General features: G+C 53.0%; 1 protein-coding gene across 3 annotated transcripts in view; it reads left to right on the forward strand.

Annotated features, from left to right (window-relative positions):
* Positions 1–399: 399 nt before the first annotated feature.
* The window catches only part of LOC102454141 (tyrosine-protein phosphatase non-receptor type 11-like), a 125,040-nt gene continuing 104,202 nt past the window's right edge, over positions 400–21,237 (forward strand). Inside the window, exon 1 of one of the 3 annotated variants that reach the window (XM_075918572.2) lies at positions 400–610. In XM_075918572.2, coding sequence (XP_075774687.2) covers positions 597–610 — 14 coding nt within the window. In that variant the 5' untranslated portion in view covers positions 400–596. The remainder of the gene's footprint in view (positions 611–21,237) is intronic. The other 2 variants (XM_075918570.2, XM_075918571.2) reach the window with 2 other exon arrangements.

Below are 21,237 nucleotides of genomic sequence, written 5' to 3' on the forward strand. Positions count from 1 at the left end.
GCTCCAGGACTATTCTTTTTAAAAAAAAAATAAATCAGTTACAGACTAACACAGCTACCCCTCTGAAATTTTGGAAGTTTTTTTTAAATATGGTTTACAAAGAATGTCAGCAAATTAATTTTTAAAAAGTAATTAAAATCAAGTTCGCAGTATCACTTCAGATCATGTTTGTAAAAGATTTCGAGAAAAAGTGTTACTTTAAGTACAACCATGTTACGAGACATTTAAAATTTGATCCTGTGCATGCATCGATTTTTTTCAGAAGAGGCGCCTAGCAGTGCATGCAGAGCTGCTCTAAAACATCCAGCCATCATTGCACGCAGATCCCTCAGGCCTGCAGAGCTTCTGAGCTATATGCAGCCCAGACTTGCAGGCTGCCGGTGAGCGGGTGCTGCGTGTGGAGCTCGCGAGGCACCAGACAGCGCCCTGCCCCCACTCGTGGAAGACGGGCCTGTCTCAGACAGATGACGTCGGCCACGCTGCGCTGGGGTTCTGTGTCTCCGCGGCTTAGCTGTACCTATTTTTCACGCTTCCCGCAGGTCGCGTCCCTCTTGTGAGAGGCCGAGCCTTGGGAGGACGGTCAGCTGCAGACGAAGATGACATCGCGGAGGTGGGATGGGGCCCCATCTGGAGCAAAGGCCCCGGCGGGGGGCGGTATAGATTCCCTCGGGGCAGGGCGAGCTCCCCCTCTTCTGCGGTTAATGAGAGGGTGGCACCTCCCTCGTGTTCCTTGGGGGTAGGCCGGTGTTAGCCCTTGTCACATCACAGTTTAATTTATCCCGGGTCCCAGGATCCTGGCCGCTTGGTCCGCCAGGGCACGGAGGGTTCGTGCTGGAGGCGGGGCGGCGGGGGGTGCAGTGGGCATAAGCAACAGAGGCCTTAGGGGGTGTGCGGCTTCGGGAATTAAAACCTGATTTAGCTTTGACCGTTATTGCGTGCGAGCTGATGCGTTAGGGGGCTATGCCTGTTGCTTAGCAGCCTGCAATCTCCTTCCAAACACCTGCAACGTGGCTAGGTTTAGAATGGAAAAACGTAATCAAATTTCAGTTTACCGCGGATGCGTGTCTTTCTCCATGTAACTTTTGCTTTGTAAAAGGCTCTCGTTTATCCTTTGTAAGTACACTTTTCCCTTTATTTTATCTACTCTTTTTGGGCTGGTAATCTTATCTATTTGTTGTTTTTTAAGCTTTTCCTGTTACAGACTAACTCGGCTACCCCTCTTAATCTTATCACAGTAATTGAATTCAAGGACCACTATCAAGAGAGAAATACTTAATTTTTTTACCTCTATTTAAGTTCCTGTGATTATGAAAGCTGACGGTATTTTTAAAAATCTGATTTGCTTTACACTATATGTTTACTTTTTAAAAACAGCAAGTTGTCCTGTGGCACCTTAAAGCAGGGGCAGGGATACTTTTTTGGGTTGGGGGCCTGCTGACCCACAGAAAAGTCAGTTGGGGGCCACACCCACACACAAGTGAGAAGCAAAAACCCCCCCCAAAACAAAATAACTAAATTCTTAGTGACATGGCCCCTGTCTGAGAGGAACATTACATGGTGGAACATTAAACCATTGGTTCTCACTGTGAGCACAATTAGAATATGTTTCTGTGCAATGTTTTTGATTGTATTATAGGCTCTTGGTCAGTTTTATGTTAGGAGTAACTTCTATGTCTATGTAGAACAGAGCTAGAAAAGGAAAGTAAAAAAGAATCTAAAATGCATTCCATTCCCATGAAAGGAAATGTAAGCTAAAATCCTCTCTAGGGGTGTGTCTAGACTACAGGGTTTTGTCAACAAAAGTGGACTTCTGTCGACAACTATACCTGTGTCCACACTGCCTTTGAGTTATGTCAACATAACGTTGACAAAACTCAGCAGTTTTGTTGACATAGAATGAGGTTTACCTACGAGGAATAACTCCTTTTGTTGACAGAGTTCTGTCGATAGAAGGCATTATTGCATCTACACTGTCCTTTGCGTCCACACTGTTATGTCAACAAAGCAGCTTGCTTTGTCAACAGAACTGGATGCAGTCTAGACACTCTTTGTTGACAGAAGCTTTGTCGATAGTATCTGTCAACAAAACTTCTGTCGACAAAACCCTGTAGTCTAGACGTACCCTAGGGTTTATGTTACTCCTGTATGTGCCTATGCAATCCTCTCTGCTCTCCCAGTGTTGGAAAGGATGTTGGAAAGGCCACTATGGTTCAAAAGCGCAAATATGGTGGCAATACGCCAAATGAAGTAATCCTGATCACCGGTCCGGAACCATTTATCATAGATCACTAACACCTCAATTTCTTTCTGTTTGGGGTGGTTGACAAATGCATCTTCCTACTCAAAGCGAAAAATACAAGGATGAGAGAGCAGGAGAACCAGTTACATTAGAACAGAAGTTACAACGTGCAAAAACTTGGTTGTTTTCCCAGATGTACCTTTTTTGGTCTCTCTCACCCCAGCTTTAGTGAGCTACAGGAAGAAAGATACTCCTTTGATAATCTCTTATATGATTCCATAACAAACTTTCAAATATGTTCTATTATGGCATCCATTCTGTGAGCACCACATAGAGCAGGAGAGAGGCTCGAGGCATGTGGCCCTCCCCCCACTGGCTGCTGTGTCAACCTCCCATTGAATCCTGTTGTGGGTTTACCTGGTGCCCCGGGCGGACTTGGGGGGAGGGGAGAGGGCCGTTCCCCCCCCCCCCCCCCCCAGTGGTTGACCTGTTCGCCACCAAGCAAAGGAGACACTGGGTAAGCCTCTCATTTGTTCCTATGGGGGTTGACCTGCTGTCAGAAGCACAATGGGGACCCCAGGTGAACCTCCCATTGAATCTTATTGGTTTACCTGCACCTTCCCCTCCCTCCGCCACCCCCCCCCCCCCCCCCCCCGCCCCCAGGGGTTGACCTGGTGTTTAAACATTTTTTTTGCTTGCGGGGAGGCAAACAGGCCCGAGAGCAGTCCGGCCACCAGGTCAACCCACAAAGCTCTGAAGGGTTGACCTGGCGGCTCGAAAGCAAAAGGGGCCACCGGGTCATCCCTGGTACTGGGAGAGCAGAGCAGAGGAGGTGGATGGAACACCCCCCCCCCCACGTTGCGGGTTGGCCCCTTTACCCGGTGGCCCCCAGGTAAATCCGGGTGCTCGGAGAAGAGAGGGCCCTACCTTTCCTGGGCTAAGCCCCCGCCACCCGTCCGCTGTCCCCAGCAGCGGCCACCAGGTCAACCCTCAGCTTAGAAGAGGGCCGCCCTGCCCTCCTGCTCCTCCGGCAGCGGGACCCTCCCGCGAGAATCGCCCCGCCCGCCTCGGGAGAGAAGAGACAAAGTCTTGTGTCGAAGGCTGACTTTCAATAGATCGCAGCGAGGTAGCTGCTCTGCTATGCACGAAACCCTGACCCAGAATCAGGTAGTCTACGAATGATTTAGCACCGGGTTCCCCACAAACATGCAGTGCGCAACGGGTGAGAGGCGGCTCCCTTCTGTCCACACTCCGGTCCCAACGTGAGTGGCTCTCTTCACCAAGCCCTACCCCCACCCCCGCTGGGGGGCGGGGCAGTGGCTATCCGGGGCCAACCGAGGCTCCATGGTGCTGCTGTACCATTAAGTTTAGGGGGAAATCTGACTCAGAGGCGTTCAGTCATAATCCCACAGATGGTAGCTTCGCCCCATTGGCTCCTCAGCCGAGCACATACACTGTCTGAACCTGTGGTTCTTCTCGTACTGAGCAGAATTACTATTGCAACAATTCATAGAATCCTAGAGCTGGAAGAGACCTCAGGAGGTCATCGAGTCTAGCCCCCTGCCCAAGGCAGGACCAATCCCAACTAAATCAACCCGGCCAGGGCTTTGTCAAGCCGAGACTTAAAAACCTCTAGGGATGGAGATTCCACCACCTCCCGAGGTAACCCATTCCAGTACTTCCCCACCCTCCTAGGGAAATATTAGGAAAAACTATCCAACCTAGACCTCCCCCACTGTAACTTGAGACCATTGCTCCTTGTTCTGCCATCCATCACTACTGTGAACAGCCTTTCTCCGTCCTCTTTGGAACCTCCCTTCAGGAAGTTGAAGGCTGCTATCAAATCACCCCCTCACTCTTCTCTTCTGCTGACTAAACAAACCCAAATCCCTCAGCCTCTCCTCATAGGTCATGCGCTCCAGCCCCCTAATCACTGTGGTCGCCCTCCGCTGGACCCTCTCCAATGTGTCCGCGTCCTTTCTATAGTGGGGGGCCCAGAACTGGACAGAATACTCCAGTCAAACTCTCCACCTGACGCTGTCCCCAGAGCGGGTCGTGCTCGGCATGCGCCAGGTGCTTGGAGACAGAAGTGAAGCCCCTCGGGGCTTGCCCCCCCCCCCCCCCCCCCCGGGTCTCACCGGGTAAGTGGAAAAAAACAATAAGAGTAGTGGTATTTCACCGGAGGCCTACACCTCTCATGTCTCTTCACAGTGCCAGACTAGAGTCAAGTTCAACAGGGTCGTCTTTCCCCGCTGATTCTGCCAAGCCCGTTCCTTTGGCTGTGGTTTTGCTAGATAGTAGGTAGGGACAGTGGGAATCTCGTTCATCCATTCATGCGTGTCACTAATTAGATGACAAGGCATTTGGCTATTTTTTTTAAACCCCCAGGGGTTTCTTTTTCAGGTTATTTGGAGTGCCTGCACACTCCTGGTGGCCCGTCCAACCAAGTCAAGTCCAGTGAGTGGTCATGAACATTTTTAATTATTACAAGATTCCCATGAGATGAGGGTGGGTAGATAGTTGGGATAAGAAAAAGAATTAAAAGGGTGGTAAGCATATGAGGGACAGGACCTCATGGAGATGTAACAGGTTTATTCTGTTTTCCAAGATTGGCAAAAGTGTGTATTATATCAACCGAGTATAGTAGGGTCCGTTGGCTGAATAGTCTGGCAATCTTTGTATGCTCGTTTGTGGGTGTGCCCAGGGCTGAGAGTACTTTTCTGTTGTTTTGGTGCCTTTTTCCTCGTGCTCCGCATGGAAAGCCAAAGTACTCTATTATTTTGGCTCTGGTGAGTCCCATTATTTGGTTGGTCAAAGGCTTGTAGTAGGCAGCTTTTTCCAGGACATCCGATTTGTATTCAAATCGGACTGTGACATCCACAACCAGTGCTGTTCCATTTTTTACAAAAGTGAGGTCTGGTTTTCTTAACTCCTGATTGTTTGCGAATAGATGAGGCTCGGTATATACGATCTATTCTTGATTCTTTGCTTCCCGTTTTAAGATTTCGTATAGCTTGTGATGGCGTATGCGAGCACCTTGGACTGCTGGGCATTGTCCCAAGATATGTGATAGCGATTCATACAGTGGAGAACAGTGTCTGCAGCTGACATTTGCATTGTTCTTACCTTAACCCAGGTATTCTCTCGTTGAGTAAACATTAGAACGCAGTTTAAGTGCTGTTAGGAAGTGACGTTCAGTGAAGGCACCATGAAACTGTAGCTAGTGATTACTGATTGTATCGTTTTGAAAGTGTTCAATGCCACTACCTTGACATTGCAACTTGCTCCATTCATTAAATTCATTGTTTCACCTATTGCAAGGCTTGGGATATCTTATTTTGGGGGCTGGTTTCTCCCATTCATTTACAATTTCCTGTATGTGTGGGAGTATGTAGTCCATCAATACGGGATCAGTGATCTTTGGAATTTCATCTGGTTGTCCGCCTGCACTCTTCCAGTAGCACTGATATTCTTTTTCTATATTGCTATTTAGTGCAATATGTTTGATTATGTTGTCATCCAAGTGCACAATTCTATGTAGCCTTCTTGCTTGTATAGATGGAATAAGGCTAGTAAGTCTTGCAACATCAAGACCCCCATCTCTGGAGCTTGTATATGTGAAATTATTGAAGGTGTCGTTTGGCAGGTGGAGCCACTGCTTAACGGCTCTTCTGATATTTTCATCAAGGGAAGAAAGTATACTTTCTTTGCTCATTGTGGCCATGTCTACACTACAAGGTTTTTGCGCAGAAATGGCCAGTTTTGTGCAAAAACCTGTGGAGCGTCCACACTTCAAGCGTGCTTTTGCGCAAGTAAATTGACAGTACAATGGCAGAACAGAGGGCTTTCTGCAGTGTAGGTAAACATCCTTCTACGAGGCATAACTCCTTTTTGCGCTATAGCTCTTGCGCAAAAAGGCAAGCGTGGATGCTCAACAGGGTTTTTTGTGCAATAATTGGCCTCCAGCGAAAAAAATGGTGGCCTCTTGGCTACTTTGGCCAAGTCAATCAGAACTCTATTGTTCCTGTCTGCTGGCCGCCTTTAAAGCCGCAGGCACCCTGCACAAGCCTTGTGGCTAGAAGTTTGCCCAGAGCAGGTGCCTTCACCACGCTGCTCTGCTTCAGCCACAAATGGCCTCCCACCAAGCTCCCCGAGACCCCCCCGGCCCTTCCAGGGACCAGCTACAGCGGTCATAGGACCCCCCCCCCAAGGGGGACCAAAAGGTGTGCCCCCACCTGGAATGGCCCAGAAATCGCCACCCTCCTTGAGTTGTGAGGAGAGGAGGAGTTCCTGCAGGACCCCCGGGCCAAGAGGAGGAATGCAGAGATCTACTCCCGCATGGCCGTATCCCTGGTGGAGCGAGGTCACTCTGCCCAGACCATGGAGCAAATCCAGGCAAAGGTGAAGGAGCTCCGTTAGGGGTACGTAAAGGCCAGGGAGTGGAGGGGGCGCTCGGGAAGGACCCCACACCTGCCCCTACTATAGGGAGCTCCACCACATCCAGGGAGGGAGGGAGGGAGGGAGGGAGGGAGAGAGAGAGAGAGAGACACTTCCCCCTCTATCATGGTGGACTCAGGGTTGGAGCAGCCGGTAGTCCAGCACCCGGAGCCTATCCCCAACCTGGAGGATAGGTAGGGGCGGGTCCAGCCCCCAGTGGAGGAGGAGGACGATGACGACCAGGACAGCGGGACTGTCACCCTGTCCCTGGAGCCAGTCCCTGCCAGCCTGGACATCTCCCAGATCTCCAAGGAGACTTGGGAGGGATCTTCAGGTACATGGGTACACACACAGAGCGGGGGAGGTGGCCGCACAGGGGGTGGGGGGCACAGTGTTGTGCGGGTTGCTAGGCCAACACATGCTGCTGCAGTCTGGGCATGTGCAACCACGTGCAGTGGGAGGGTGCGGCAGACGGCCACAGCAGCCAGCCCCTCAATGTGCCCGGGAGCCTGCTGCCAGCCTCACACGTGGCCACACAAGTCCTGCCCCCAGAGGGGAGGGGGCGCAGCCAGCTGCAAGCAGGCTAGCCGCAAGGGCGCAAGCACACCCCCCCCCCACACACACCCCGGAGTGCAGCACGGAGCACATGGGCATGCCTGCACGTGAGAGGCAGCAGCCGCTCCCAATGATAGCCCAGAGAGCCACAGCTGTGTGTGCACCCTCCAGGGAAGGGCAGGCCGCCCACGAGGGGATGCACTGTGGCCGGACACTTCCCTTGCCTGGCTGTGTGTGTGTGTGGTTTTGTTTTTGTTTTGTTTTGTTTTGGGGGGGGGGGGAGAGTGCAGCACAGTCCTCTGGCCACCTCAGGGCCCCTGTGACACAGGGCGTGCTGTACAGGCCACACATGGCCTTGCACCCAGGACATCCCTTTCCTGCGGACTGGTGCGATTGCCAGTCTCACAGGAGGGCACGGCCTCAGGGAATGTGTGTGCAGGGAGGACTGACGGCCTCTCCCATTTCTGTGTTCTCCACAGCCGGGATGGAGGGCCCAGCCACACCACTGCCGCAGCCACTTGCCAGAGTCCGGGGGAGCCACACACGGGCCAGGCCTGGGGAGGAGCTCATGCAGCAACATGTTGGCATCATGCACAACATCCATGACACCCTGTCGTGAAAGCTCAATGCAGACCTTGAATGGCGGGAGCGTACATGGACAGAGATGATGTCGCGTTGCGACAACATTTGCAACATCCTGTCGTGCACTGGGTAACACCTGCCCAATTCCGCTGCTCCTGCCTGCCACCCTCCTGCCCCCCCCTCCTATGGCCCTCGCCCATCCATCTGCCCACCTTGCTATGCCTCTCCTCCCTCCCTTCCCCATGGCCACCCCCCCCCCCCCCCCCCCCCCCCCCCCCCCCAAGTGATGCCTATGTGCGCCCCGCCAACCCTGACCCAGCTGTAGCTGACCCTCCTGCCCAACCCTTTCAGGTCCCCAGACTCACCCAACCCCGAACATGTCTTTGCACCTGAGGTGGCAGAGCAGGCCTCCCCACTAACCCTCCCAGTCCTGATTTTCTCCCCCCGCCCCCTTCTCTTTAATAAAAACAGACTCATTTTGTTTCAAACCAAACAGGTGTGTTTATTGGGAGGTCTTGGAAGGGGCAAGGGGAGGGGGTGAGAGGGGGAAGGGAGAGAGCAGAAAGGCAGACGCCCCTGTTGGGGAGGCCCTGGGGAGAATTACTGGGGGGCCTCAGAAAACCTCTCCCTCAGGGCCTCCCGGATGCACACCCCAACTGATGGGCCTGGCAGGTGGCAGCACTCTGGGGCTGCTGAAACGCATGGCCCTTGTGGCCAGCCTCTGCCACCCACCCCAGGAGGAAGGCCTCCCCCTTGCGCTCCACAATATTGTGGTGCGCACAGCACGCTGCCGCCACCACCTGGGGGATATTGCGCTCCCTGACGTCCAGGCGGGTGAGGAGGCAGCGGAACCATCCCTTGAGACGTCTGGATGCAGGTTGAGTGCGCCTTCGGGCTTGGTTGAGGTGGGCATTGAACAGATGCAGGTGGCCAGTGTAGGGCTTCATTAGCCAGGGCATGAGTGGGTATGCTGCATCTCCCACTATGCAGTGGGTGAGCACAACATGCCAGTGTGCAAAGTCCCGGTGGGGGAAAAAGGTGCCTGCCTCCAGCTTGGCGCACAGGCTGGAATTCCTGAAAACTCGGGCATCGTGTGCCCTGCCTGACCACCCCATGTAAATGTCTGTAAAGTGGCTCCGGTGGTCCACCAGGACCTGCAGGACTACTGAGAAGTAGCCCTGTCTGTTAATGAACTGAGCTGCTTGATGTTCCGGGGCCTGGATGGGGATGTGTGTGCCGTCGATGGCTCCCCCGCAGCTAGGGAACCCCAGGGCTGCAAATCTGCCCATGGTTGCCTCCAGGTCTTGGGAGCCGAACGACTCTGTGCAGCAGCAGGGAATTGATGGTCCAGACGACCTGCAGAAGGAGACAAACACACAGAACAGAGAGAGAGGGGTTGCGTGAGCCCTTGGGAGGTGCCCATCCCCATCCCCTCCTCTGCCCCCAATCTCTCAGGAGCCACCCCTTATGAGCCCGTGAGGGCTCACCACTGGCAGCAGGGCTGTGTGAGGGCAGGACTGCACAAGCCCCTGGGGCCAGGCCTTTCCCCCCACCCCCAGTCCACCCCCTACAGTCCCTATCCTCCCCTCTCCCGAGGGTCCCCCTTATCTTGCGCAAAAAGAGGGCAGGGACTGCAGCCCGCGAGCTCCTTACCTGCATCAGGATGGCCCCAACGCTGGACTTCCCCACCCCGAACTGGTTGGCCACTGACCGGTAGCTGTCTGGGGCGGCCAGCTTCCAGAGGGCAATAGCAACGCGCTTCTGGGTGGGGATAGTGGGCCTCAGGTGGGTGTCGCATCTCTGGAGGGCGGGTGTGAGCCAGGCACAGAGCTCGAGGAAGGTGGCCTTGCACATGCGAAAGTTGTGCAGCCACTGCTGGTTGTCCCACCGCTCCATGACCAGTCGGTCCCACCAGTCCGAACTGGTCTCCAGCCTCCAGACCCCCCTGGGTATGGTGGGGTGCGGCAGCCAGATTGGAGCAGCCGCAGCCACGCAGAGGGACACGAGGAGGAGTTCAGTGTCCACATCCAGCTGCAATAAGTAGGCTGCTGGAATCGTGCTGCAAGCACTGCAGCATGCCTGTGTGGGGCCGTCACATGCCCGGGGCAGCTCGGGCTCCATGGCAAACAGCAAAAGGCAAAAAGCTGTGTCATCCCCAAAAAAGCAAAAGGCAAACAGCAGGCACTGCTGAAGCTTTGCTTTGCTGAAGAGGCGCATGTCTCTGGAGGGCTCCGGCAGCAGCACTCAAGAGCAACTGGTGACTTCTAGCCCGGCTAGAACCGGTTCCGGGTGGCTTTATATGCGGGAGAGTGTCCAATAGTGTGGATGCTCTCTTGCACAAAAGCGCATCTCAAAAGCGATGCGCTTTGAGGTGTGGATGCGCTCTTGCGCAGGAAGTTTTTGTGCAAAAACTCTTGCGCAAAAGGCTTGCGCAAGAAGCCTGTAGTGTAGACGTAGCCTGTGTGATCTGAGAGAGAGATCAGGGTTTAAGTGGAGCCTTGTCGATTCTTTTGAGCCAGGTGTCAAGTTTGTCAGTGTCAGTTTCGAGTATCCAGTCCAAGGGTCGATCTTTAGCCCCAAGTATTTTTCCGATTCACCTGGCATAAATTAAATCCATCATCGTTGATTTTCCAGGCTTTACATTTGTTGACAGTATATGAATCACAGGTTGGACTTGCATAGAAACCATGACACTTTTTCGCTTGTACTCTCAATCCCGAGAGTTTACAGAAAGTCTCCAAAATTCTAATGTTAGTGTTCATACCCTCCCATGTGTTGCTTACCATGACCAGGTCATCAGCAAAAGTGAGTGGTGTTATACGATTGTATGCACACAAGAATCCCTTCTCTGCATTTTCTAATGTAGTGATTAATGGATCAAGTGCCAGGTTGAATAGTAGAGGCAACATGGGGTTCCCCTGTTTGACCCCTACTTTTATATTGATAGGTGGAGTGAGGTTTTGCCCAACTTCCATATGTGTGTTGATGTTTGTATAGGAGTCTTTTATTAGATTAATGATATGTTCATGCAAGCCTCTTTCTTTGCAGTACCCGTGTTACGTGGTCATGGGACATGGAGTCAAAAGCCTTTGCAGTGTCGATGAACACTACTCCAAGGGATCTCTTTTCTTTTTTGGCCTCCTTCACAGTTGTGTGAAAGATTTTTAGATTTTTCAGAACAGCCTGGAGCAGCTATAAAGCTCCTTTGTCTTGAATTTAAGGGGCAAGCTTTTGCCAGTCTGGCTGTTATGATTCTCAAGAAGATCCTCAGTACGATGGAACCGATGGTCAGAGGTCTGCAGGTTCCTAGGTCCTTCAGGGCCTCAGTGTCCATAGTTTTGGGAATCAGCAGCGAGTGGCCTTCTTTCACTCCATCAGGGATTATGCCAGTGATCAACCATGTGTTGAAGAGTTTGGCTAGCATGACACCCTCTGAGTCCACCCATAGCGGGTCTTTGAGGCTTATTTTATAAGGGCCAGGAGCAGAGTTTTATTAATCTCCTTGATGTTTTTTATTACTTCTTTACCTGATATGAGGATGTTGAAAGCCTCATTGTTGGCCATGGCAAATGATCTGAACTGACCCAAGCCTCCGAAGGGTGTTTCTGTTTCCCATTTGGTTTTATATGTTTCATAAATTTCGGCCAGTGGGATTTGACCCTGGAGGAGCTCAGTACCATCTAATATAGTTGAGCTGAGTTTGCATCTATCTGTCTTAAAGAGGTGCTGGTATCTTTTGAAGTTACCTCTGCGAATTGCCCTTTTTTCATCCAAGCCTTGCCTTTGTTTTTCTTGAGGGTTTTAACTTTTTGTTTGTGTCTTTTTTGAGGTTCAGGATCTCTTATTAGAAAGGCCGACAGAGTATCTGTGGCTGATTCTTCAACCATTGCTATGATGTTTTGGTTTCCAGAGACCCAGGCGTTTATGACATTGGTTTCATAATGCACGTGGCGTTGGTGGTCTGTCTGAGTCACTCTTTCGGACTTCTATTACTCTTTGAGCGTATATAGCTCTGAGTCCCTCTGTTATAGGTGTTCTTGCTGCTTTGTAGATCTTCCAAGTCTGAGCCATTGTCCTTTTTGTGGCTTTTCTTGGTTTAAAGATTTATGTGCCTTTGCTTGTCAGCTGTTTTTCGCAGTTTTAGTTTTTAAATACTCAGCAATTAATTTATTGATGTTTCTGCTCCCAGAGAACATTTTTTTTAAAAAAAATCGTCAAGCAGCTGTTCTTCCTCTGTTGTCCAGCAGCTCTTGTGTTTTCCACATTGCGAATTGATCTTAGGTTGACTGGCTGCGATGCGTTCAGTATTTCTCACCTCAGGATGTTCAATCCTCTTGCGCTGAGAGAGACCTCTTTTGGTTGCAAAGCACGAATGGCAGTTCTCACAGGCCCGGTCACCTTTAGATTCAGGTTTTGTAACCCCCTTGCACTTGGGGATGTGGCATGTTATACTGTGCACTTTTTCTTGTGTTAATCCACATAAGGAGAACTGGAATTCCACAGTTCTTCCACCATGTGATCTTTTTAGGTGGGTGCTCAGAGCTGTTTGTTTTCCGACATGTTCTTCACAGAATGGGCATGCTGGATTATTGCTTGGCAATGCAATCGGCACTTTTTCTTGCTCAGAAGGATGATCTACTGTATTCTCAAGGTTGGTGGTAGGGTTGGTGGCAGTGACAGGGATGTTTGATGACCTTGGCATATTCTTGATACAAAGATTCACTGGTGGTCGGGCCTTGTTCTGTTAAGGAGCCTTCAGGATTTAACACATTCATAAAGTGTTATGACTCTTGTAAAAATTGGTCGTGCCTTCTCATGGGTTGTAATGGTCATTGTTGGGTTTGTAGTCTGTGAAGTTCGCTGGACAATAACTTCACCTTTGGTATTTTCAGGGCCCTCTGTCTGAGTCGCCACTGAAGAGACTTTAGCCTGATACTAAACTAGGGGCTCGTTGGGTCGGACGCCACGCCAGCCCCATGGTACGGTCTTCTTTTCCAGCCATGTTGATTCTAGCCCATGACCATGGCATATTCGGATACTAGGGAGTATCGCCATCTTTCTGTTTTTCACCATATTAGATACTATTGTCTGGCCCGGCGTACTGTGACAATAGGGTCAGGGTTAATGATTGCAGCAGTTAGTCAACTCTCTAGAGTTGTCCAGCGGTGACCACGAGGAGGTTCAGGTCTCAGTACTGCTGCCCTGTAACTATGCTCTTGACACAGCCGAAGAGCGTCATAGTTACTCCTGCTGTTTACCCGCGCTTCATTGCATTTCTTCGCTTTGACATTCAGGGCACTGGGCAGAAATCACATTGCGTCAACACCCACCGCGGGTCTTCGCGATGCTTTGTTTTAATTAAACAGTAGGATTCCCCTGGTCCGCACCAGTTCTAAGTCAGCTGCTAGGCGCTGGCCGAGGTGGAACACTGGCCCCCCCCGTCCGCACGGAGGGGGAGGGGTAAGCGATGCTCGCCGCAGCTGGGGCAATCCACAGGAAGGGCCTGGCTCGTGTCTAGAGTCGCCACCCCCCGGGAGAGGGTGGTGCCTCGTCCAGCCGCGGCTTGTGCCCAGCCCCACTTTGCGCCCCAGCCTGACCAATCCAGCCCATAGAGCCAATCCTTATCCCAAAGTTATGGATCTGGCTTGCCGACTTCCCTTATCTACATAGTTCCAACATGCCAGAGGCTGTTCACCTTGAAGACCCGCTGCAAAGATGAGTATGGCCCGGTGCAAGATTTACACCATCTCCCCCAGATTTTCAAGGGCCAGCGAGAGCTCACCAGACACCGCCAGAAACGTGATGCTTTCCAAGGTTCGGGCCCCTCTCTCAGGGCGAACCCATTTCAGGGTGCCCTGACTTTCGCAAAGAAAAGAGAACTCTCCCCAGGGCTCCCGCCGGCTTCTCCAGGATCACTTGAGTTACCGCACTGGACTCCTCACGGCACCCATCTCTGCCACTCCGGATTTGGGGATCTGAACTCGACTCCCTTTCGATCGGCTGAGGGCAACGGAGGCCATCGCCCGTCCCTTTGGAATGGCGCTCGCCTATCTCTTAGGACCGACTGACCCATGTTCAACTGCTGTTACGCTGCACGGCTACCCCGCGTCTACACAAGCCATCTGTTATTTTGAAAAATATTTTGAAATAACGGACGTGCTATTTCGACATCCCGGCAACCCTCATTCCACAAGGGTTAAGAGATGTCTCAGAAGGGCACGGTATTACAAAATTTGGTGCTGTGTAGACGTGCCAAATTTCAGAATTAGCTATTTCAAAATAGATTTGAAATAAGATATGCATCAGGTCCACCGTTCATCCACCCCCCTGGCACTGCTGCCTCTGATAGAGAGGTAGCAGCACGGAGGGTGAGGAGGGCAGGTGGGGGCCAATGGGTGCGGGGAACTGTCTCCACAGACCCACCTGCTCCCCTCCAGAGGCAGCCGAGGGGGGGGGGGGAGGCAGGAGCCAGTGCTGCAGGGAGCTGGCTTAAAAGCTGGCAGCAAGGGGGAAGGGAAAGCGAGTAGTTGAGAAGATTAACTGATAAGCCTATGCTTATTTGTGTACTTGACTACTCGGTCACATCCCTATTACATGCTATCTAACATCCCTACTAAGAATAAGTCTGCTGAAATGTAATGCCGTAGGTGGTGAGGCTGGACTGTTTAGTGAGGGTACGTCTACACTGCAGCATTTTTCCAGAATAACGGTTGTGTAGGGAGGTGGAGTGGCCACCCACTGACCTGGAGGCAGAGGAGCCCCTCCGGGAGCTGTTTTGGGCAGAGCCTGACCCTGCCCAGTCACCGGACTATAAAAGCCCAGCCTCCAGAGAGGCCAGAGGTCTGCCCAGTGTTCCCTGTCTGGGAGGCTGAGGTCTGGCCCGGACCACCAGGGGTGCTTGACTTGGAGGATGGGCCTGAACGCCTGCACCTGAGGACTGGCTGGGACCGCTGGACCTGCAAGGGGCCGAGGGCTGGCCTGGACCACCCAGACCCTAGCTGGACCTGACAACCCTCAACCCCCCGAAAGACCGGAAAGCCGGAAGCCCAGGTACTCACCGAGGGTGAGAAGGGAAGTGGCCCAAAGAATGCTGACGACAGTTAAGTGCCTCGGGTCAGCGTGTTGCAGTCTGGATCCCTGCTGACCTGACAGCAGACCACTCTGCTGCTGTTAGGGCCCTGGGCTGGGACACAGTGGAGTGGACGGGCCTGTGTCCCCCCTGCCACCCCCCTACCGGGTGGTAGTCTCCCCCTCTCCGCCACTGCAGGCGAGTTGTCTGAACCTCTCCTGAATGAGGAGACAAGCTACTTACTACTGTTTACCTGCATTTGTTTGCTGCCCTGCCCTGACCTAGGGCTCTTGAACTGACTGTATTGTTGCTGCCCCGCCCTGAGCTAGGACCAAGGCCTTCCAAACTGATGGTCTGCTTGTCGCCCGGCCTGAACCGACGTTGGGTGCTGAACTGTTTGCCTGTCGCCCCACCTGGAACAAAGGCCTGGGTCACTGGGCTACTGATTTGCCTCACTTTGTTATTGCCCCGCCTGAGACCCGGGCTTGGGCTACTGAACTGGGGTTTTGTCTAGCACCTGCTGTAGTGGTTGTGACCGCCCACTGACCCGGAGGCAGAGGACTCCCTCCAGGAACCCTAACCAGCTACAGGCTGTTGTTCTGGAAAAACAGTACTTGCGTCCACACTGCAATAGCATTATTTTGACAAAAAGTAGAAATAACGGACGGCTTTTTTTCCGATGGTGGTAAGCCTCATTCTACGAGGAACAACGCTTTTTCTGAAAAAGCTTTTTCGGAAAAAGGCGTGTGTGGACGTAGAAGAGGGAGTTATTTTGATAAGAGGCCTCCAGGAAATAACACAGGTACCCTGCTGGCCACTCCATCTACATTTATCACAACTCTATAATTCCAGTCTCCTGGCAGCTCTTAAAGCTGCCGACACCAGGGACAGGCCTTGTAGAAGGAAGCCGGCCCTGAGTGCGTCCAGACACTACGTGGCTGCCACTGTCACACATCTGGGCACTGTGTCCCAGCCACAAGCCCCCCAAGAGCCCACTGGCCCTCCCAGGGAGTATGCCCAGGGCTCACAGGAGCTAGCCAGGGGCAGGAAAAGGCGTGCGCCGTCCTGGTCTGGGGCAGAGATCCTGGAGCTCCTCGAGGTGTGGGGCAAGGAGGAGACCGTCCAGGATCTCCACTCCAGATGAAGGAATGTGGACGTCTACGGCTGGATGGCCAACAGCTTGGCCACAAGGGGCTACCGCCGCAGTCTGGAGCAGGTGTGGAGCAAGGTTAAAGAGCTCTGGCAGGGGTACGCCAGGGAGCGCAGCTCTTGCTCTTGGTCAGGACCCCACTCCTGCCCCTATTTTAACGAACTGCACCGCATCCTTGGGGGCAGTGCAGCCCATTCTCCACTCCTGGTGGTGGACTTGGGGCTGGAGATGCCCGTTGACGCCCGGCCGGGGATCCGAGCCCACGAGGAGGAGCTGGAGGAGGAGAAGGAAACAGCGAGCACTGTCACCACGCTCACCTTGGAGCCGGGTGCTCAGCCAGGGCCTGGATGTCTGCCAGGCATCCTTCAAGGCTGGGGAGGGATCATAAGGTGAGTGCTCTTAGTTTTTCACACACACAGTATCGGGGTGGGGGTACTGAGGGGCTGGGGTGCGATGGTTGCTTGGCCCGGCTATCGCGCTGCAGTCTGTGCACGTGGATGTATGCGCAGCCCCAGGAGGCAGCCCTGGTGCACCCTCGGGCTCCTGCTCACAGGCTCTAGGGAGGCCGCCCACGCTTCTGACCCCGGAGGGGCGGGGGGACATCCTCCCGCCACTGCTGGAAGGAGGCTGGGGACAAGGGAAGCAGTGATCATGAGATGGCAGATTTCAGGATCTTGACCAAAGGAAGAAAAGAGAGTAGTAAAATACACACCCTGGACTAGAAGAGCAGACTTTGACTCCCTCAGAACTGATGGGCAGGATTCCCTGGGATGCTAACATGAAGGGGAAAGGAGTCCAGGAGAGCTGGCAGTATTTTAAAGAAGCCTTATTGAAGGCACAGGAAGAAACCATCCCGATGCGCAGCAAGAAAAGCAAGTATGGTAGGCGACCAGATTGGCTTAGCGGGGAAATCCTTGGGGAGCTTAAACACAAAAAGGAAGCTTACAAGAAGTGGAAACTTCAACAGATCACTAGGGCGGAGTATAAATATATTGCTCGAGAATGCAGGGGAGTTATCAGGAAGGCGAAAGCGCAATTGGAATTGCAGTTAGCAAGAGATGTGAAGGGTAACAAAGGTTTCTACAGGCATGTTAGCAATAAGAGGGTGATCAGAGAGGGTGTGGAGCCCTTACTGGATGAGAGAAGTAACCTAGTGACAGATGATGTGGGAGAAGCTGAAGTACTCAATGCTTTCTTTGCCTCTGTCTTCACGGACAAGGTCAGCTCCCAGACTAATGCACTAGGCAACACAGTATGGGAAGGAGGTGGACAGCCCTTGGTGGGGAAAGAACAAGTTAGGAACTATTTAAAAAAGCTAAACACACACAAATCCATGGGTCCGGATTTAATGCATCTGAGGGTACTGAGGGAGTTGGCAAATGTCATTGCAGAGCCTTTGGCCATTAGTTTGAAAACTCGTGGAGATTGGGAAAAATCCCGGATGATTGGAAAAAGGCAAATGCAGTGCCCATCTTCAAAAAAGGGAAGGAGGACAATCCAGGCAACTACAGACCAGTCAGCCTTACCTCAATCCCTGCAAGAAAAATGGAGGGGATCCTCAAGGAATCCATTTTGAGGCACTTGGAAGAGAGGAAAGTGATCAGGAATAGTCAACATGGATTCATGAAGGGCAAGTTGTGCCTGACCAATCTGATTAGCTTCTCTGATGAGGTAACTGGCTCTGTGGAGGTGGGTAAGTCAGTGGATGTTATATACCTTGACTTTAGCAAAGCTTTTGATACAGTCTCCCCCAATATTCTTGCCAGCAAGTTAAGGGAGTATGGACTGGATAAATGGACTGTAAGATGGATAGAAAGCTGGCTAGACTGTCGGGCCCAACGGGTAGTGATCGACAGCTCGATGTCAGATTGGCGGTCAGTTTCTAGCGGAGTCCCCCAAGGATCTGTTCTTGGACCGGTTTTGTTCATCTTCATTAATGACCAGGATGAGGGGATGGATTGCACCCTCAGCAAGTTTGCAGATGACACTAAGCTGGGGGGAGAGGTAGATACGCTGGAGGGCAGAGATAGGGTGCAGTGTGACCTGGACAGATTAGAGGATTGGTCCAAAAGAAATCTGATGAGGTTCAACAAGGACAAGTGTAGAGTCCTGCACTTGGGACAGAAGAATCCCAAGCAGTGTTACAGGCTGGGGACTGACTGGCTAAGTAGCAGTTCTGCAGAAAAGGACCTGGGGGTTACAGTGGATGAGAAGCTGGATATGAGTCAACAGGGGGCCCTTGTAGCCAAGAAGGCTAATGGCTTATTAGGTTGCATTAGGAGGAGCATTGCCAGCAGATCCAGAGAAGTGATTATTGCCCTTTATTCGGCTCTGGTGAGGCCACATCTGGAATATTGTGTCCAATTCTGGGCCCCCCACTATAGAAAGGATGTGGACGCATTGGAGAGGGCCCAGCAGAGGGCGACCACAAGGATTAGGGGGCTGGAGCACATGACCTATGAGGAGAGACTGAGGGATTTGGGTCTGTTTAGTCTGCAGAAGAGAAGAGTGAGGAGGGATTTGATAGCAGCCTTCAACTTCCTGGAGGAAGGTTCCAGAGAGGATGGAGAGAGGCTGTTCTCAGTAGTGACAGATGGCAGAACAAGGAGCAATGGTCTCAAGTTACAGTGGGAGAGGTCCAGGTTGGATATTAGGAAAAACTATTTCCCTAGGAGGGTGGTGAAGCACTGGAATGGGTTACCTAGGGAGCGGGTGGAATCTCCATCCCTAGAGGTTTTCAAGTCTTGACTTGAGAGAGCCCTGGTTGGGTTGATTTAGTTGGGGTTGGTCCTGCCTTGGCCAGGGGGCTGGACTTGATGACCTCCCTGAGGTCTCTTCCAGCTCTATGGTTTTATGATTCTATGAAGGGCGCATGCACGCACACAGACTGAGGAGTGCCACAGATGGCACACGGGCATACCTGCCCGCTCTCGGCACCACCTGCTCTCGGGGACAGCACTGCCAGGTGCTTATGTGTGTGTGGCCCCGATGGAAGGCCAAGCTGCTCGAAGCCACTCTCCCGCCCATGGGATCCCAGTGTGTCTGGGCACTTTTTTGCCTGCTTGTCCGTGGGATGGGGGCAGAAAACATCCTCTGGGCCCATGTGAGGCAGGACCTGCTGTCCAGGCCATACATGGCCTTGCTTCTGGCACATCACCGTACTCTGGCCCAAGGACTATTGCTCTCCGTTCACAGAGGAGGGTACGGCCTCAGGGACAGTGTCTTCATGGATGACTGACTGCCTCTCCCTCTTTATTCTCCACGGCCGGACCAGCTGTGACTCTGGGGTGATCACCACCAGGCAAACCAGCCGCCCAAGCCCGGGGAAGCCGCAGGCGTCAGAAGGTCCACGATGACCTCATGAGGAAGCACGTGTCCGTCCTCCAGGACATGCAGCAGACACTGGCCCGGAGGGTCCAGGATGATGCACAAGGGCAGGCCCAAATGTGGACCAAGCTGGTGCAGCAGGACTGCAACATATGTGCCACCTTCCGGGAGATGATGGGCTACCTGCCACCAGTCCCTGTCCCTGCTCCAGCCCCTGCCTGACCCTGCTCCAGCCCCCCCCTCCTGCCTATGCCCCTGTTCTCTCAGGACACCCCCCCCCCCGAGGTCGCTGAGGTCCATGGACACGAGGTGGGACTGCTACCCGAGCCACACGCCAGTCTCAGCCCCAGCTCTGAGCCTTTCCTCTCTTTTCCGAGGTTCTCAGCCCCCACCCTCCTCCCCTGTTACTTTTATGAAAAAAAAAATAAATACAAAGTTTTTTTTTTTAAACGCAAAACAGTTGTTTTTATTCAGTCTACAGGAAAGTGGGGGGCGGGGGGGGGAGGGAGGGGTTGTTGTTGTTGGGAAGGCATCAAGGGGCAAGGCATAGGCCCCGATGTACTGGGCGGCTCAATGTTTGGGGGTATGGATGGGGATGTGGGTTCCATCTATGCCCCCTCCCGGCAGTCGGGGAAGCCCAGGGCGGCAAATCCGGCCACGATGGGGTCCAGGTCTCCCAGGTGGATGACCCTGCACGGCAGGACGGAGTTTATGGCTCTCGCCACCTGCAGAAGGAGACAAACGAAGACCAAGGACCCCCCCCCCCCCCCCCCGGGACAGGGTTCTCCCCAGCACCCCCTATCCCTAGGGTCCTCCTTTCCGGTATCGTGCCCGCCCCGCCCCCCCCGGGACTGCAGCCCGAGAATGCCTTACCTCCATGAGGAGGGCCCCAACGGTGGACTTTCCCACACCGAACTGGTTGCCCACAGACTGGGGTGGCGAGCTTCCAGACAGCGATGGCAACCTGCTTCTCCAGGGGGATGGTGGGTCGCATTTGGGTGTTCCATTGACAGAGGGCAGGGGCGAGCCAGGCACACCGCTCCATGAATGTCTCCTTCCTCATTCAGAAGTTGTGGAGCCACTGCTGGTCATCCCACCGCTCCATCACCAGCCCGTCCCACCAGTTGGAACTGGTGTCCAGTCTCCAGAACCTTCTCTACACTGTGGGGTGTGGTTGCAAGGGCCTTGCTCCCACACACAGGCAGAGGGTCTCTGATGAGCTTGGAGTTGAGCTCATGCAGGACTATGAAAGCAGCCTGCAGAAACTGCAGCATGGCAGTGTGGGGCCATCGCGTGCCCAGAGGCAGCTCCGGCTCCATGGCAAGGAGAGTGCTGTGGTGTCCAAAACCTGGGCAGCCAGAGCGCACACTGCAAAAGCTTTGCTGTCCCTCAGAGACGGTACATCTAGACTACAGGCTTTTGTCGACAAAGAGCGTCTAGACTACATCCAGTTCTGTCGACAAAGCAAGCCGCTTTGTCGACATGACAGTGTAGATGCAACAACGCCTTCTGTCGACAGAACTCCGTTGACAAAAGGCGTTATTCCTTGTAGAATGAGGTTTACCGCTGTCAACAAAACTGCCGAGTTCTGTTGACGTTATGTCGACAGAACCCAGTGGCAGTGTATAGTTTGACTCAGTCGGCTGCTGGGTCAGCAGGGATCCCGGTCCAAAACGCGCTGACCTGTCGGAGTTTGGTCAGCAGGGGTCCATGCCGCAGCCCGCTGACCTTTGGCCAGACCAAGGTCAGGTATCCCTGGGCTGACTCCGTTTCTCCCCTCTGTGTATGGTACCTTTATTTAGGGCAGGTCTTCAGGGTAGCAAGGGTTGAAGTTCTCCAGCCAGATACGCAGGCCCTTCAGATAATCCTCCAGGAGTG

This window comes from Pelodiscus sinensis, chromosome W, assembly GCF_052426305.1.
Source record: "Pelodiscus sinensis isolate ZL-2025 chromosome W, ASM5242630v1, whole genome shotgun sequence".
Lineage (NCBI taxonomy): Eukaryota > Metazoa > Chordata > Testudines > Trionychidae > Pelodiscus > Pelodiscus sinensis.